The sequence below is a fragment of the Rhodotorula graminis genome (assembly GCF_001329695.1).
Source record: "Rhodotorula graminis WP1 unplaced genomic scaffold RHOBAscaffold_12, whole genome shotgun sequence".
Taxonomy (NCBI): Eukaryota; Fungi; Basidiomycota; class Microbotryomycetes; order Sporidiobolales; family Sporidiobolaceae; genus Rhodotorula; species Rhodotorula graminis.
Window position 1 is genome coordinate 85,660 of NW_017264939.1, and position 14,365 is coordinate 100,024.

At 68.6% G+C, this 14,365-nt stretch overlaps 4 protein-coding genes across 4 annotated transcripts; 1 reads left to right on the plus strand and 3 right to left on the minus strand.

Annotated features, from left to right (window-relative positions):
• Window positions 1-461: 461 nt before the first annotated feature.
• RHOBADRAFT_48801 (uncharacterized protein) lies at window positions 462-3,074 on the minus strand (the record flags this gene model as incomplete). Its single annotated transcript, XM_018415188.1, has 12 exons — window positions 462-660; window positions 737-988; window positions 1,082-1,343; window positions 1,418-1,523; window positions 1,652-1,683; window positions 1,759-1,849; window positions 1,971-2,307; window positions 2,374-2,396; window positions 2,472-2,602; window positions 2,666-2,753; window positions 2,858-2,883; window positions 2,968-3,074. The coding sequence occupies 12 exons, from the start codon at window positions 3,072-3,074 to the stop codon at window positions 475-477; spliced, it is 1,641 nt and encodes a 546-aa protein (XP_018269023.1). The 3' UTR covers window positions 462-474.
• Window positions 3,075-4,911: 1,837 nt separating this feature from the next.
• RHOBADRAFT_55223 (uncharacterized protein) lies at window positions 4,912-5,895 on the minus strand. The gene is made up of 4 exons (XM_018417734.1): window positions 5,823-5,895; window positions 5,693-5,756; window positions 5,467-5,538; window positions 4,912-5,299 (listed from the first exon to the last, which is right to left on the minus strand). Exons 1-4 carry the CDS (start codon window positions 5,873-5,875, stop codon window positions 5,072-5,074), a joined length of 417 nt encoding a protein of 138 aa, XP_018269024.1. The 5' UTR covers window positions 5,876-5,895; the 3' UTR covers window positions 4,912-5,071.
• Window positions 5,896-6,349: 454 nt separating this feature from the next.
• On the minus strand, window positions 6,350-7,474 carry RHOBADRAFT_66806 (uncharacterized protein). Its single transcript, XM_018419088.1, has 5 exons — window positions 7,388-7,474; window positions 7,287-7,314; window positions 7,114-7,187; window positions 6,957-7,016; window positions 6,350-6,745 (listed from the first exon to the last, which is right to left on the minus strand). Exons 1-5 carry the CDS (start codon window positions 7,421-7,423, stop codon window positions 6,452-6,454), a joined length of 492 nt encoding a protein of 163 aa, XP_018269025.1. The 5' UTR covers window positions 7,424-7,474; the 3' UTR covers window positions 6,350-6,451.
• A 3,892-nt stretch (window positions 7,475-11,366) lies between these two features.
• RHOBADRAFT_17325 (uncharacterized protein) lies at window positions 11,367-12,601 on the plus strand (the record flags this gene model as incomplete). Its single annotated transcript, XM_018412363.1, has 3 exons — window positions 11,367-11,705; window positions 11,775-11,883; window positions 11,958-12,601. 3 exons carry the CDS (start codon window positions 11,367-11,369, stop codon window positions 12,599-12,601), a joined length of 1,092 nt encoding a protein of 363 aa, XP_018269026.1.
• Window positions 12,602-14,365: the final 1,764 nt, after the last annotated feature.

Sequence of the window (14,365 nt, forward strand, 5' to 3'; positions counted from 1 at the left end):
CGCCGCAGCTTGGGCAAAGGCGGGGGCGCGACCAATCAGCAACCGCCCGACGTAGTCGGCCCGGCAGTCTGCTTCGAAATTCGCTCGAGAGAAGCCTCTCCCAAGGCTTTGTCCGCGGCAAGAGCTCTCGCCACTCGCCGTACGATCTCAAAGCTGTACGGAGAGCAAGAAGCAGGACGAGCGAGAGCGTCAGAGACGAGGCGGTCGACGAGGGCGACTTGAGAAAATCGTCTTCCCCGACCCAGGGGCTCGTGCACGCAGCAACCGAGGAGCTTGTTGCACACTCTCTCTCTCTCTCTCTCTCTCTCTCTCTCTCTCTCTCTCTCAGTCGGACGCAGGCGAGAAACAAGAGGGAGAAGACGCAACCACCAGTGCGCGTTTCAACGAGAGGAACCGAGAGCCCGAGTACTGCTAGGGAGGAGAAAGGGTGACACAGGGGGAGAGCTAGGCGAGAGGGGTAACGACGACGACGCTCTAGAGGACGTAGGCGAGGACCTTGCGGCCCATCGACTTGGGCTCGGCAGTCGGCTCCGGCTCGCCCTCGGAGAAGGCCTGCTCGTCGCGCGAGCCCGAGACAAAGTCCATCTCGTGCGGCGCCGGGCCACGCTCCTGACGGCGCCAGATGAACCGGTAGAAGCCGTAGAGGATGGGGAAGAAGGCCTGCGAGGGACGAGGGAGGGGTCAGTGAGAAGCTCCTTGACGACGCGAGAGCCGGGAGGACGGGAGGAGGACGCACAATCGGGAAGTACGACGTGATGAAGACGGACGTGTCCCACTGGCCCTTGATGAAGACGGCAAAACCCTGGAAGAGCAGGATGATGCACGAGAAGATGAAGGCGAAGTAGGCGAGGAACGGCTGGAGGGGCGCGCGGTACGGGAGGAGCTTGCGGTCGATGCCCTGGGCCTTGAGGCCGCGGTGGAAGTGGATGTAGGTGAACGCGATGCCGGACCACGTGAGGAGACCGCAGACCGAGGTCATGTTGGCGAACTGCGAGAGGAGGAAGGTCAGTTCCACGTTCGAGAGGGATACCGGCCGACGCCGAGCGCTCCAATCGATCGAGAAAGTGAAATATGGGCTCACGTAGCCGAAGACCGTGCCGGCAGAAGTCGAGCCGACCGACATGAACGACAGGAGGGAGAAGGCGACGCCGACGAGGACGGCGACCCAGGGCAAGCCCCAGCGGTTCGTCTTCTTGAGGATGGCCGGCGCCTGACCGTTGAGGGCGAGACCGTAGAGCGCGCGCGACGAGGTGTAGAGGTCCGACGACGCGGCCGACCACGCCGAGGTGAGCAGACAGGCGTTGATGATGCTCGGGAGCGCCTTGATGCCCGCGTTCTGGATGCTGTTTGAGGTCGCGATGAGGCGTCAGTGATAAGTCGAGGAGGATGAGGCAGAGGAGGAAGGAAGAGGACGGACGCGATGACGAAGGGAGCCGAGACGGCGGTGCCGGTGCCGAGGTTGAGGCGAGGGTCGTCCGAGGGGACGAGGAGGCCCGTGATGAAGACACCGAGGATGTAGAAGACTGTGTGTAGGGGTAGAGAGTCAGATCGTCGCTCAAAAGAGGAGAAAATGAGGTACAGGAGGAGGGAGGGAGGGAAGGTCGAGGATCGCGACGACGCCGACGGCGCGGCAGGTGAAAAGTGGACGTACGCAGGATGCGAATGTAGACGTTCTTGATCGCCCTGCGAAAAGGAGAGAGCGGGAGAGGTCAGGGTCGAAGTTCGAGGGAGAGAGGGAGTGGGCCGAGGAGGACGCACCTCGGGAGCGTTTTGCGCGGGTCCTTGGTCTCGCCGGCAGCGATGGCAACGATCTCAGTGCCGATGTACGAGAACGAGGCCTGGATGAGGACTGCGAGGCGAGGAAGAAGGCGTCAGGACGAGGAGGTTCGACTTGAGAAGGTCACCGAGCGAGCGAAGCCGCCCGCTCGAGCCTCGGGAACGACGACGACGAGTCAGAGAGAGTCACGCACCGGCCCAGACGCCCAAGAAGCGGCCCGTCGCACCCTCGATGCCGAGGTACTGCACGAAGGCTCCGGGCGAGCGCCAGTACTTGGTGCCGATGTACTCGCCATTAGGGCCGCCTCCCACGTCCAAGACGATACCGAGTATGATCAAGCCGATGATCGTGAGGACCTTGATGATGGCGAACCAGAACTCGGCCTCGCCGTAAGCCCTCGAGCCGCCGAAGTTGATGGCGCACGCGACGACGAGGCAGACGGCGATCCAGACGCCGGCGTTGGTCGACTTGTCCCAGTAGCTGATGAGGACGGCGGCGGCGTTGAGCTCGGCGGGAAGGACGATGGTCCACTGCGCGCAGAGAGAGAGAGAGAGTCAGTAAGGGTCGAGCTACGACGGCGTCATTCGCTGACTCGCGTTGTACCAGTAGTTCCAGCCCACTGCGCACGAGCAACGAGGAGAGCGTTAGAGACGGTGCAACACAAAGGGAGGAAGGAAGAGGGAAGAGGACGCACTCGCGAAGCCGAGGCCGGGCGAGACGAAGCGGCGAGCGAGCGTGATGTGGCCGCCGGCGACAGGAAGGTGCGCAATCATCTCGCCGAGCGAGACCATGACGGCGTAGCAGAGGGCGCCGATGGCGGCGTAACTGCGTGAGGGAAGACGACGAGTCAGGCTCGTTCTCGATGAGGACGATGAGGAGACGACGCACCCGATGAGAAGACCGCCGGGACCACCGTGACGCAGCGCGCCAGCAGTACCGAGGAACAAGCCCGTGCCGATAACGCCGCCGATGGAAACTGCAGCGAGGGGGAGGGGAGCGAGTCAGTCGCGGTCCGGGAGCTTCACGCTCGGGCCTCGTCGCGAGACGTCGCGGCCGGCGAGAAGAGGAATGCAGCCGCACTCATCTGGACATGACGGCCCTTGAGGCTGTGCGACAGAAGGAGGACAAGGAGGGGCAGGTGAGCGAGGTGGACGTGGGGGAGAGAGCCGGCGAGGGGAGACGAGACGCACCCGCGGTGGAGCTCCTGAGCGCCGTTGGTCTCGTTGGTGAACAGGACCGTCTGCTGGCCCTGCTTCTCGACGTCCGTCTTGGAGTAGGTCTCCTCGAGCTGCGACATCGTGGGCGAGAGGCGAGAAGGTGGTCGGTCGATCGAGGTGAGGAGGAGGAGGTCGCTCTCGCGTGAGAGGGAGGGGACGACGCCGGGGGTCGAGGGAGGGGAGAGAACGGCGAGGTCGACGAGCGTGTCGAGCGGATAGAGAGAAGAGAGAGAGGAGAGGAGAGCGAGGGAGACGCAAGCAGGTGCAAGGGGCGCTGGCGCGCTCGGGGCCACTCTTGATACGCCGTGGGAACTTTTGCGCGTGCGGCCCAGCCTCTCGATTCGACCAAAGTTAGGCCCGCCTTCGAGCGTAGAGGGCGAGAACCTCTCGCGTGGGGTGATCGGTGTTCGGATCCCCTTGCTGCCCTCTGAGAAACCGATCCCCTCGCTTTCCTTCGGCCGAGGTGGACGGTGGCAGCCAGGCTCGCCTACGCCGCCGACGTGCGGGACCGGGTAGAGCGGCGCGACACGAGGACGAGACGCTTGCTGCCAGCCGACCTTCTCAAGTCGCACCGCCTGCGCAGCTATCTCGCATGCGGGGGAGGCTTTCGAATCCCCGCGAGACGCGGCAGGCCGCTTCGCTTCGTGTCGGGAACGGCCGATTGGCATTCGCGCCCTCGGTCGAGCAAGCCACATCGGCCGGAGGCCCGAGGCCCACGCGCCGCAAGAAAACGCAACGAGTCGACGCTTGCCATCGTTTTCCGAGGTCTCGTGCTCGAGAGGCGCAAACGCGCCACTTTGTCCGGCGGACCCCCGCGCTCTCGCACAGCGGGTCCGCCGGTATCTTGCCTCCGCCAGGAAGAGGAGACTCTCCAACGTCGCTCCGGCGAGCCGTGCGCTGTGCGCGCGTTCGCAGGCCGTTTCGCGCTCCTCGCGGTACAAAGATTGCTCCTGTCTGCCCCGCAAGAACCTCCGCACTCTGCGACAAGCTGCGCCGCTGCCGCGTTCGCTCGCCCGTGCTCGAGCCTGCGGCGAGCAACCGCAAGCTGCGCCGCTGCCGCGTTCGCTCGCCCGTGCTCGAGCCTGCGGCGAGCAACCGCAAGCTCGCGCGCTCGCCGGACCGCGAACCACCTGAGAGCGCTTCCCAGGCCCGTCAGAAGAGCTCTTTATGCGAGCCGGCTCCCGCAGCGGTGGCAGCGATTGCGCCGCCCTTGCGCAAAGGTGTGGAGAAGGTCGGCGGCAAGCCGGCTACGTCGTCGCTCGGACCCCTTGCTCGCGTCGCTTGGTCTTGCCGGCAGCGATGGCGACGATCTCAGTGCCGATGTACGAGAACGAGGCCTGGATGAGGACTGCGAGGCGAGGAAGAAGGCGTCAGGACGAGGAGGTTCGACTTGAGAAGGTCGCCGAGCGAGCAAAGGCGCTTGCTCGAGCCTCGGTAAGGACGGCGGCGGAACCTTGGAGGGAACGCACCAGCCCATACGCCCAGACGACCCGGAAGCACAGCAGGGTCGCTCAAAGACCCGCGCACGACGCTCCCGAAGTGCGTCCTCGTCGGCCCACTCCCTTTCTCTCTCGAGCTGTGATCCAGACCTCTCCCGCTCTCTCCTCCTCGCAGGGCGACTAACAACGTGTCATTCCCGTCCGTCCGTGTTCCCTTCTGAAGTTTGGTAGCTGTGAGAGGGCGAGAAAGCTCGAGAAGAGGCGAGCCTCGGACTTGCTCTCGGGCGCTCGACTGGCTTTCTCCTGCCGAGCGAGGGCGACGCACAGCGTCAAAGCAAAGCTCTTCGGTCCCATACGATCGAGCCTGGCCGCACGAGGACGAGACGGTGTAGCGCAGCTCGGCTCCAGAAGAGAAGCGCTGAGGAAGGGCTCGCTCGCACGGACCTCTCGTCGGGCTCGCTCAAGTTCTCTCGCGGGTGACGACGAGAAAGGGCATTGCAGATTCGGGGGGTACTGATCAGGCGAGAAAAGGAGGGAGAGAGAGAGAGAGAGAAGAGGGGAAAAGAGGGGGATCAAGCGAGGGGTACGAACGAGAGAAGCGATCGCCAAGCGGCGACGACGACGGCGCGCACAGTCGCTCAGTGCTCGACAGCGCGCTGCCCGTCAAAGTTGACCCTGCCCTGGACCGAGTCGTGCTGGCCCTCGGTCGCGAAGCCCGCCATCGTGTCGAGCTTGGCCTTGGCCGCCGCTTGCTGCTTGGCCTCGCTCGCCTGCGCCGAGTTGGCGTCGACCGGGACGCGGAACATGGCGCGCGGGTCCGGGTGGTCCTTGCGCGACGCCCAGAAGTCAGGCTGGTACGACATGAACTGTGAGGACGGCGACGAGGAGGCACGCGCGCGAGGGGTAGGGGAAAGGGAGAGAGGGCGCGTCAGCCCGGCGCTCGCAAGAGCTCACGAAGTCGCCGTAGAGCCTGTGCGGCGCCGCACAAGCCGCTTCGAGCGCGTGAGGAAGGGGAAGAGAGAGCCGAGCGCACCTTGGTGTTCTGGCCCTGCTGGACGTCGTTCCACGGCTCGGGGCGGCCCTTCTTGTTGATCGAAACGTCGGGCTGGGTACAAGGCGAGGGAGGCTGTCAGCTCGGTGCTGCGCGAGCTGCGCTGTCACGAGGAGGACCGTCGCCGAGGACGGCAACACCGGCGGGAGGTGGGGGTGGGGAAGGACGAGGGCGAGGTGGAGAAGGAGGAGAGGGAGAGAGGACGCACCGACTTGCGCAGGTAGTGCGTGCTCACGGCGAGCGCGGCGATGACTCCACCGCCGACGGCGACGCTGCGAGCGAGGGCGAGCAGTGAGCGTGGGGGCACGAGGAGGCGCGTGTGCGGGGACGAGCCGTACGCGAGAGGCTGGAGGGCCGGTTCACGGCGCAGGAGACGGGCGAGGCTGGCCATGGTGGTGCTGAGGTTGCTGTGCTGAAGGTGGGCTGGCGCTGGAAGCTCGAACGGCGGTGTCGAGGCGGGCGACGTGGAGGAAGGAGAGCGAGAGGCGCGAGGGCGCGCAGACTCGAGCTCCGAGCCTCGCACGCCAGAGCTCGAACCCGGGCCGGTCACACGCTCGAGTTGCTGTCGACGGACAGCCTCGGCAGCAGAGTAGCTCGAGCAGGTCGGGCCACCGCAGAGAGCTCGAGCCTCTCGCCGCTTTCTCGTGCGAGTGCTCGTCGACGTGCTTCGGACGCTCGGCTGCGAGCACGCAACCTCCTTGCGCCGTACAAACCTGACCAGACGTTGCGAGCTAGCTGATGCAGGCGCCTCGACTCGGGTCTGCCGGCTGGGGCAGACGAGACGAGGAGGGAGAAGCTTCAAAGGCGGGCTGCGAACGGCTGGGCTCGACGCGCACTGCTATCCAGTCGGCGCGACTCATTCACGACGACTGACGAGATAAAGACCCTTTGAACATTTCAGGCGAGCGCGAGAGAGGGAGACGGGCAAGCCCGGCCCTTGCGAGCTCGCACGGCCCTCCTCGCGCATCTACTGCGCGCTCTGCTCCTCCTCGTGGAAGTCGTACGGTAGCCACTTGCCCGTGAGCGTGATCTGGACGTTGTCGGCGCCGTTCTTCTGGACCTTGTCGACCTTGCAGCTGAAGTTGATCGCGCTCATGATGCCGTCGCCGAAGCGCTCGTGAATGACCGACTTGATGGCGTAGCCGTACACGGAGATGATCTCGTACAGGCGGTACAAGGTCGGGTCGGCAGGAGCCTGCCCCGTCGGGATGAGGCCGCCGCGCTCGGGGAAGTAGTGCGGGTGCCAGTGCTTGAGCAAGGGCTGCGACGAGTGGGTCGACGGCGCGAGAGAGAGGGCAAGATGATAGACGTGTCGACGGCGAGGCAAGAGAAGGTGCGAGGAGAGGAGGAGAGGAGGAGAGGCGAGGGGACGATGAGGACGAGAGAGGGAGGCGGGAGGAGGGAGGGAGGAGGGCGAGGAGGGAATGAAGGTCAGGGGGCCCACAGACTGAACGGCGAGACGTAGGACGTACCCCCTCCTGCAGACCGAGCGCCTTTCCGAGCTTCTTGACCTCGTCCTCAGTCGGCTTGGCCTGCGAGTCGGCACCGCGAAGAGTCAGCGGACGGGTGCATGGCGGAACGTCCAGGACCGCGAATCGACGAGGGGCAAGGACGAAGGGAGATGCGCACCTGACCGTAGAAGAGTGCGGCGACCCACACCTCGTCGCGCCCGACCTTCTGCGCGATCTGCTCGAACGAGAGGCCTGCGCAGGAGGCGAACGTCAGCTCTGTGAGGCGGGCGAGGGGATCGCTGCGGGGCCGCCTGGACGCTCGAGAGGCACACAGGAAGCACTGAGGCTCACCCTTGACCGCCTTGGCCTCGAACAGGCTCTGCGGACAGGCGAGAAGATGAGCGACCGGGGCGATGACGATGGCCGCTGGCGAAAGGCAGGGGCAGGCGCACCTGGTGAGCCGGGGCGAGGGATTGGACGACGCTCATGGTGTGGTGATGGTGGTAGCAGCAGATGGGGCAGCTGAGCCGTGTGAGAGGAGGAGCGATGAAGCTGCGAGGTGGAGGTGGGGGCGGCCGAGCGGGGGGGGCGCGCGAGCAACTCTCGACGACGACGACGAGAGCTGCCTGGTCAGGTTGCAGGCACGGACAGCTGCACTGCACGCCATCTCGACACAAGCCCAGCGACGACTGGCGGCCTCACCTCCCGACGACCTCGCGCCGCCTCTCCCTCCCCGACGTCCACGCGCTTCCTCCTCGAGGTCCGCGCTCCCTTTCGACGCGCTGCTGCTCCCCCTCCCGCCCGTCCTCGCCCTCGAGCTCGAACCCGCTCCCATACCCTGCGCGCTCCAAGCTCCCGACGACCGCGCCTCCCGCCGCGCTCGGGTCGGCGAGACGCCGCCGCACTCGGCGCGAGAACGCCGTCGCGTCCGAGCGGTACCGGTCGTACGACGTCGTCGAGCTGTCACGTGCCGAGGAGCCGAACAGGGGCGCGTTCGAGTTGATGGCGCGCGAGAGCGGGATGCGGGTGCGGATGGCGTGCGAGCGCGAGAGGGTCGAGCCAGAGGGGGAGGACGACGACGGCGAGGCGACGGCGCCCGTCGTGGCACCGTTGACGGTCGTCGAGGCGGACGAGAGGCGGTCGGTGTTAAGGACGCTGCTCGGGAGGAGGGGGCGAGCGGGTCAGGATCGTTTTCGCACTCGAGCCCGGCCGGTCGCGACGGGGCGGCAGAGGAGAGAGAAAGAGAGAGACGCACCCAGCGTTACCGCCCTCGCCGAAAGCTCCGCTCGCCGTGCGCTTGCGGGCATGCATGGCGATCGCGTTGTCGAGCCACCACGTCTCGCCCTGCGGGTCGATCCAGTCGCTCGGCTCGCCGACGAGCCCGTCCTGGAAGTCGCGCTGCGCCGACGGGATCGCCTTCCACCGCATGCGCTCGCCGGCGCGAGGCGGCCGCTCCCTCAAGCGGCGGCGGGGCTCTGGCGCCTCAGGCCGACCTGCTGCCCAGCCGCCGCCGCTCGCGCGCTCCTGCGAGTCGCCGTTGACCTCCTCGCCCCCGCCGCTCTCGCCGCCCTCGCCACTCCTTGAGCGCACACGCTCCTCGACGCCGAGCTCGTCTGCCGGCGTGCGGCCGACGAGGCGGGCGAGAGGCGTGACGGCCTCGAGGCGGTAGTGGAACATGAGGCCGTCGACGACGCCGCCGCCGGTGACGCCGCCTGCCGAGAGGACGAGCGGCTGAGGCGGGTAGCGCGACGTGACGGCCGAGGCGTACGAGGTGTAGGTCGGGCGCGAGAGCGAGCAGGGGACGCAGGGTCGGAGGAGGCGGTACCCGAGGTGGTTGCCGCTGCGGACAAGAACACCCAGAGCGTGTCAGTCTCGTACACGATCCTGCACATCGAGAAGGGGAATGAGAAAGAGATGGAACGGACCATCGCTTGCACCCGACGTCGCGCGTCACACACCCCTTGCACCCTCTCCACCCGCGCTCGCCGATGCGCTCGCCGCCGCCGAGGCCGTCCTCCTCGCCGCCAAAGTCGGCCACCTTGTCGGCGCACGGCGGCAGGTCGCTGCTCGCGGCCGCCTCCTCGCGCCCTTGGTCCTCGAAGACCTTGCCAGGCACGCCCTCGAGGAGCGCCCTCGCGCAGACGAGGGCGCCGCAGCCCTCGGCGCGCGCCCGACCCTTGCCCTTGAGCGCCGCAGAGGTGGACGAGGTCGACGCCGAGGTTGACGCCGTCGAGGACGTCGAAGCCGAGGCCGCGGCGCCGTCGTCGGCCCACGAGAAGCCGGCGGGGAGGCCCTCGACGGCCGGCCCACCGCAGTACAGGAGCTCGACGGGCTTCTTGCTGCGCAGCGCCGCGCCCATCATGGCGTTGGTCTCCTCGCGCGTCCTGCGCCTCGGGCTTTGGCGCGGCAAGGCGCCCGGGCCGACCGGAGCGTCGTCCTGCGGCGGCGGCGAGGAGGACGGCGGCGGCCGCACGACAGGTCGTCGACGTCCGATGAGCGCCGGCGCGCCGTCGCCGTCACGGCGAGCTGCGGCGCCTCGACGATCGGCGGCGCGCGAGGCCGCCATGGCCTCGGCCTCGAGTTGCTCCCACTCGCGGTCGCCGTCGTCCCGGTCCGAGTCGTCGTCGGACGAGTCGACGACGATGGCACGCGGCGGCCGTACGAGGCGCCGCTGGCGAGGCTCGTCGTCGCCGGCGTCCACGCTGATCGGAGCGCGCGCGCCGACCGACTCGAGCCATGCGGCATAGTCGTCCGAGGTCGAGGTCGACGAGCCCGAGTCAGACTCGGCGTCGAGCGCGAAGGCGTGTGCGGGAGGGTTGGCGGGGCTGAAGGTCGTCGGGAGGGGGCGGAAGAGGAGACCGCCGCGAGGCAGGGCGCCGCTGCGAGCGACCGACTGGGGCTGGTTCTGCAGGCCGCAATTCTGGTGAGCACGTCGGCCTCACGAGGCGCGGTCTCGCACAGAGAGAGAAGAGAGAGACGAGTCGACGCACGCGCCAGAGAGACGAGCCGAACGCCGAGTCCATGCGCTCGCCGAGCTGCCGATGCGCAGCGAGCTGCGCCGTCGCCGCGACAAAGTTCCGCTCCGACTGCTCGAGCCGTCGCTGCGCGGCCTCGCGCTCGGCGTGCAGCGCCTCGATGTCGAGCTCGGTCGACGAGCGGCCCGACCGGTCCTCGTCGCGCCTTGCGCCGGCTCGAACGCCGCCGTCCTGGCCCGCCCTCGCCGCCGTCGGCGACGGCCAAAAGGGCACGGGCGCGCCCGCTGCGCCGGCGTCGATCCACGCCTCGCGGGCGGCGCGCAGCTCTTCGGGCGACACCTCTGGGTGGGCCGCCGGCGCGAGGCCGAGCTGGACCCAGCCCGTGTCGCCGAAGACCTCGTCGCCGCCAGCGTCTCGTGCTGCCGAGTCGTCTGCGGCAGCCGCCAAGATGGAGCGGCCGCGGTAGGTGCGCCGCCGGCTGCGCGACGTGTCGCCTGCGCGGAGGGACGAGACGAGGAGGGCCTGGTCGTCCTCGTCGTCGTCGGTGTCGGCGGCGAAGCGGTCCTCGTCAGGCGGACGGGGTACGGTGTCGCCGCCCGACATGGCGGCTTGACGAACGCGCGAGGTGCCGGTCGTGGTGCGGAGGCGGCCGGCTGCGTCGTAGTAGAGGTCGGGCGCGAGGTGCGACGGGTCGGCGGCCTGGTCGGGTGAGGCAAGGGGGCCGACGCCGGTGGCGGCCGAGGCGAGTTGGCGGAGGAGGGAGCGCGGCTGATCGCCGTCCGAGGGGAGCGCGTCGTGCTGGGGAGGAGGAGGAGGCGAAGCGGCGACGACGCGCAGAGTGGGGGCGGCGGCGGCGGCGGCGGCCGCCTCGTGGTCGAGGGGCGGGGTGGGCGACTCGCGAGGGGACAGGACGACGACCTCCCTGCGGCGGTGGCCCTGGTCGTCGTGGTTGTCGGCGACGGCGTGGTCGCGCGACGAGGCCGGGTCGGGTGAGGGGGAGCGCGAGAGTGGGTCGGGCATGGCGGGCGTGCGCCGACTGGGTGTAGGGCGTGCCGACGCTCGAGCTGGAGGTTCTGGCGGCTAGAACAGGTCCACTGGAGCGCGAGGTGCGAGCAGGAAGCCAAAGAGAGATGAGAATCGCTCGACCACGAGCCGGATCCCCTCCAGAGGCTCTCTCTCGCTCGTTGGACGGGAGGGATGGGCTCAACTGGTGACAGAGAGTACACACGACGCACCCAGGCTCGCAGAGAGCCCGCCTGAGCGAGTTGACTCGAGCTGGACGGCCGCTCCGCTCCACCTCGCAACGGTCGGCTCTCGGTTTCCGTTCCCACTCGCACACCTCGCTTGCTCGACTCGCCGACCAGCTCACTCGACTCGGGCACGACCATCAGCCCTCGCCTGGCCGACCCGCGCTCGCCGCCGCGCGGTCCCGCTCCCACGTCTCCTCGCGCCGTCAATGGCCGCCATCGGCTCGGCCATCCTCGCCGCCCACCGCGCAAAGGGCAACCAGGACGTCGCCCAGCTCTTTACCCGCAAGGAGCTCGTCGGCAAGGGCGCGTACGGCGGCGTGTACAAGGGCATCCACAACGACACGGGCACCGTCGTCGCCCTCAAGGTCATCGACCTCGACACGCCCGACGACGACATCTCCGAGATCCAGCGCGAGGTCGCCCTCCTGTCAGAGCTCCGCGATGCCGCCCGCTACAACATCACCCTCTACCACGGCTCGTACCTCCACGGCCACGAGCTCTGGATCGCCATGGACTTCGCCAGCGGCGGCAGCATCCGCACCCTCGTGCGTCCCGCGCTTTCCCTCTCCCGGCATGTGACGATGAGCCTGACCTCGCCCCATCCCCACGCGCAGATGAAGAGCGGGCCGATCGAGGAAAAGTACGCCGCCCTCATCATCCGCGAGGTCCTCGTCGCCCTCAGCTTCCTCCACCGTCAAGGCATCATTCACCGCGACGTCAAGGGTGCGCCCCAGTCTCTCTGTTCTTGCACCGATGAGCTGGGCATCGCGCCAACCCGCCTCTATTCCCTGCCACAGCCGCCAACGTCCTCCTCACCCAGACGGGCAAGATCCTCCTGTGCGACTTTGGCGTCGCCGCGCACCTCCAGACCAACTCGAAGCGCTCGACGTTCACGGGCACGCCCCTGTGGATGGCTCCCGAGGTCATCACCGACGGCAAGCTGTACGACACGCAGGCCGACGTCTGGTCGCTCGGCATCACGCTGTACGAGATCGCGACGGGCAACCCGCCTCACTTCGGCATGGAGCCTCTGCGCGCATGCGCCCTCATCCCGACCATGGCGCCGCCAAGACTCGAGGGCGGCTCGTGGAGCAACGGCATGCGCGAGTTCCTCGCGAGCTGTCTCGAGATCGACCCGAGCGAGGTGCGCCCACTCTCCCTCTGGCCATCCTCCTCTCGTCTCGCCTCGCCGGCCGCAAGACAGCTACTGACAGCTTGTCGCCGACCCGCAGCGCCCGACCGCCGACGAGCTGTCCAAGACCAAGTGGATCCGCTCGGCGTCCAAGCTGTCGATGGTCATCCTGCGCGAGCTCATCGTGCGCTACGTGTCGTGGATCCAGTCAGGCGGTCAACGGCACTCGATCGTCGGCCTCGACGGCGTCGACGAGGTCCTGCAGCGCGAGGACACGTTCGAGCTCGCCGAGGACCGGTGGGACTTTGACCTCGGCTCGGGCGAGGACGAGGGCGACGAGGGCGACTTGGGGACCGGGCTCGGCCGGGTCGAGCCGCTCGGGGACGAGCCGGCGAGGGCACCTGTCGTGCCCAAGACGCTCGACGAGCTGGCGGCGCAAGGTCACGCTCGACCACCCAAGGGTGCGTCCCTCCTCTCCTCCTCTCCTTTCCCCTCGTCCCTCGCGCCCTTATTGACGCGCCTCCCATGTCGCAGTCCAACCTCCACCGCGCAGCAATCACCCGCTCCTGCGCCTCTTCGACGAGGAGTCAAACCCGTACACGCAGTCGCAGGCGCCCACGACCATCTCGCTCCCGACCGGCCTCTCGTCGCTCAACACGGTCAAGCCCACCATCTCGATCCCGTCATTCGACGAGATCGACGACATGGCCTCGTCGTCGGCCGACCCGTCGTCGTCGTTGGCGTCGTCGTTCGGCGGCGCGTCAAACGGCTTCGGCTTCGGCGGCGCTTCGGCGGCCTCGGGCGGCGGGTACGGCGGGTACGGCGGCGCAGGAGGCGGCGGCGCGTTCAGCGACTACGCCGGCGGCGGCGCGTTCGGGTTTGGAGCGGCGTCCGGGCTCGGCGCAGCCGACGACCTCATGTCGCCCGCGGCGACGGTCCGCGGCAACCCGTTCGCGTGGCAGGCGCCGCGGTTCGGCGGCGCCACGTCGTCGTCCTCTACGCGTGACGCCGCGTCGCCATGGGCGCCGTCGAGCCCTCGAGTCGGGCGCAGCGACACGCCCGACTCGAGCCTGTGGGGTGGCGGATCGGGCTCGGGAGGAGGGACCCACACGCGCAACTCGAGCTCGACGCCGACCGAGGCGCACTTCCCCGCAAGCGACCTCGCGCCGCTGCCGCTCCCCTACACGTCCTCCTCCGCCTTCGCCGCCGCCGTGTCCGCCCCACACGTGACGAGCTCGCCGTCCCTTCCTTCCCTCACCACGCCCTCCTCTCTCGCCTCGACCGACCAGGCGCACCTGAACCGACCCTTTGGCGCACCCTCGTCGTCGTCGGGCGCCGCCGCCATCTCGCCCGCCGCGCGCCGCCGGGCCGACACGGCGCCGAGCTCTAGGCCCGGCGAGCCAGGCGCATACCCGCCTCTCGGCATGGGCATCCCTCGCCCAGGCGCGACGGGCGCACCGCTCGTGCCCTCGGCGTCGGTCGGCGGGTACCCGCCGCTCGGACCGGGCCTGCCGCGCCGGTTTGACGGCGCCGCGCCTGCACCCGCGTTCGCGCCTGCGCCGGCACCTGCGCCATCGGGCATGGGCATGGGCCAGTTCGCGCCCTCGACGAGTTGGGACCTCGGCCCGCCAGGGACGAGCTCGGGGCATGCGCGCGGCGGGAGCGCATCGTCGTCGGCTGGCGGCGGCCCGAGCGGCGACGGCGGGTCGAACCGCCCCTTCGCGTTTGGCGGCGTGGCGGCGGCGCGGGACCTCAACCGGCCGTTCGGGCTCGGCGCGTCGGCTGGCGCGTCGGGAGCGAGGGAGCGAGGGTGGAGCAACGCGACCGAGGGAGGTGGGTGGGGTTTGAGGGCAAGGGCCGGCAGCGAGGCCGGGAACAAGAGGGCGGCTCTCAAGGTACGCCTCGCTTTCTCCTTTCTCTCTCTCTCTTTGGAAAGACGTCGAGCGCAACCTGGATTGACCGAGTCCTGCTGTCGCAGATCACGACCGCCCAAGGCGCACCGCTGCCGTTCGGCGCCGCCTCCCTCGCCTCGCCAGCGACGGCCGTCCCGCAGACGCCGCTCAACGCGCAGCA

Bases quoted from the DNA above. Each gene is read 5' to 3' on its own strand.
- RHOBADRAFT_55223 (XM_018417734.1), bottom strand. From the start codon at position 5,875: ATGGCCAGCCTCGCCCGTCTCCTGCGCCGTGAACCGGCCCTCCAGCCT. The intron at 5,757-5,822 runs GTACGGCTCGTC...CCTCGCTCGCAG, and splicing joins CCGGCCCTCCAGCCTCTCGC to CGTCGCCGTCGGCGGTGGAG. The intron at 5,539-5,692 runs GTGCGTCCTCTC...CCTTGTACCCAG, and splicing joins CGCACTACCTGCGCAAGTCG to CCCGACGTTTCGATCAACAA.
- RHOBADRAFT_66806 (XM_018419088.1), bottom strand. From the start codon at position 7,423: ATGAGCGTCGTCCAATCCCTCGCCCCGGCTCACCAG. The intron at 7,315-7,387 runs GTGCGCCTGCCC...GCCTGTCCGCAG, and splicing joins CCCTCGCCCCGGCTCACCAG to AGCCTGTTCGAGGCCAAGGC. The intron at 7,188-7,286 runs GTGAGCCTCAGT...CCTCCTGCGCAG, and splicing joins CGAGGCCAAGGCGGTCAAGG to GCCTCTCGTTCGAGCAGATC.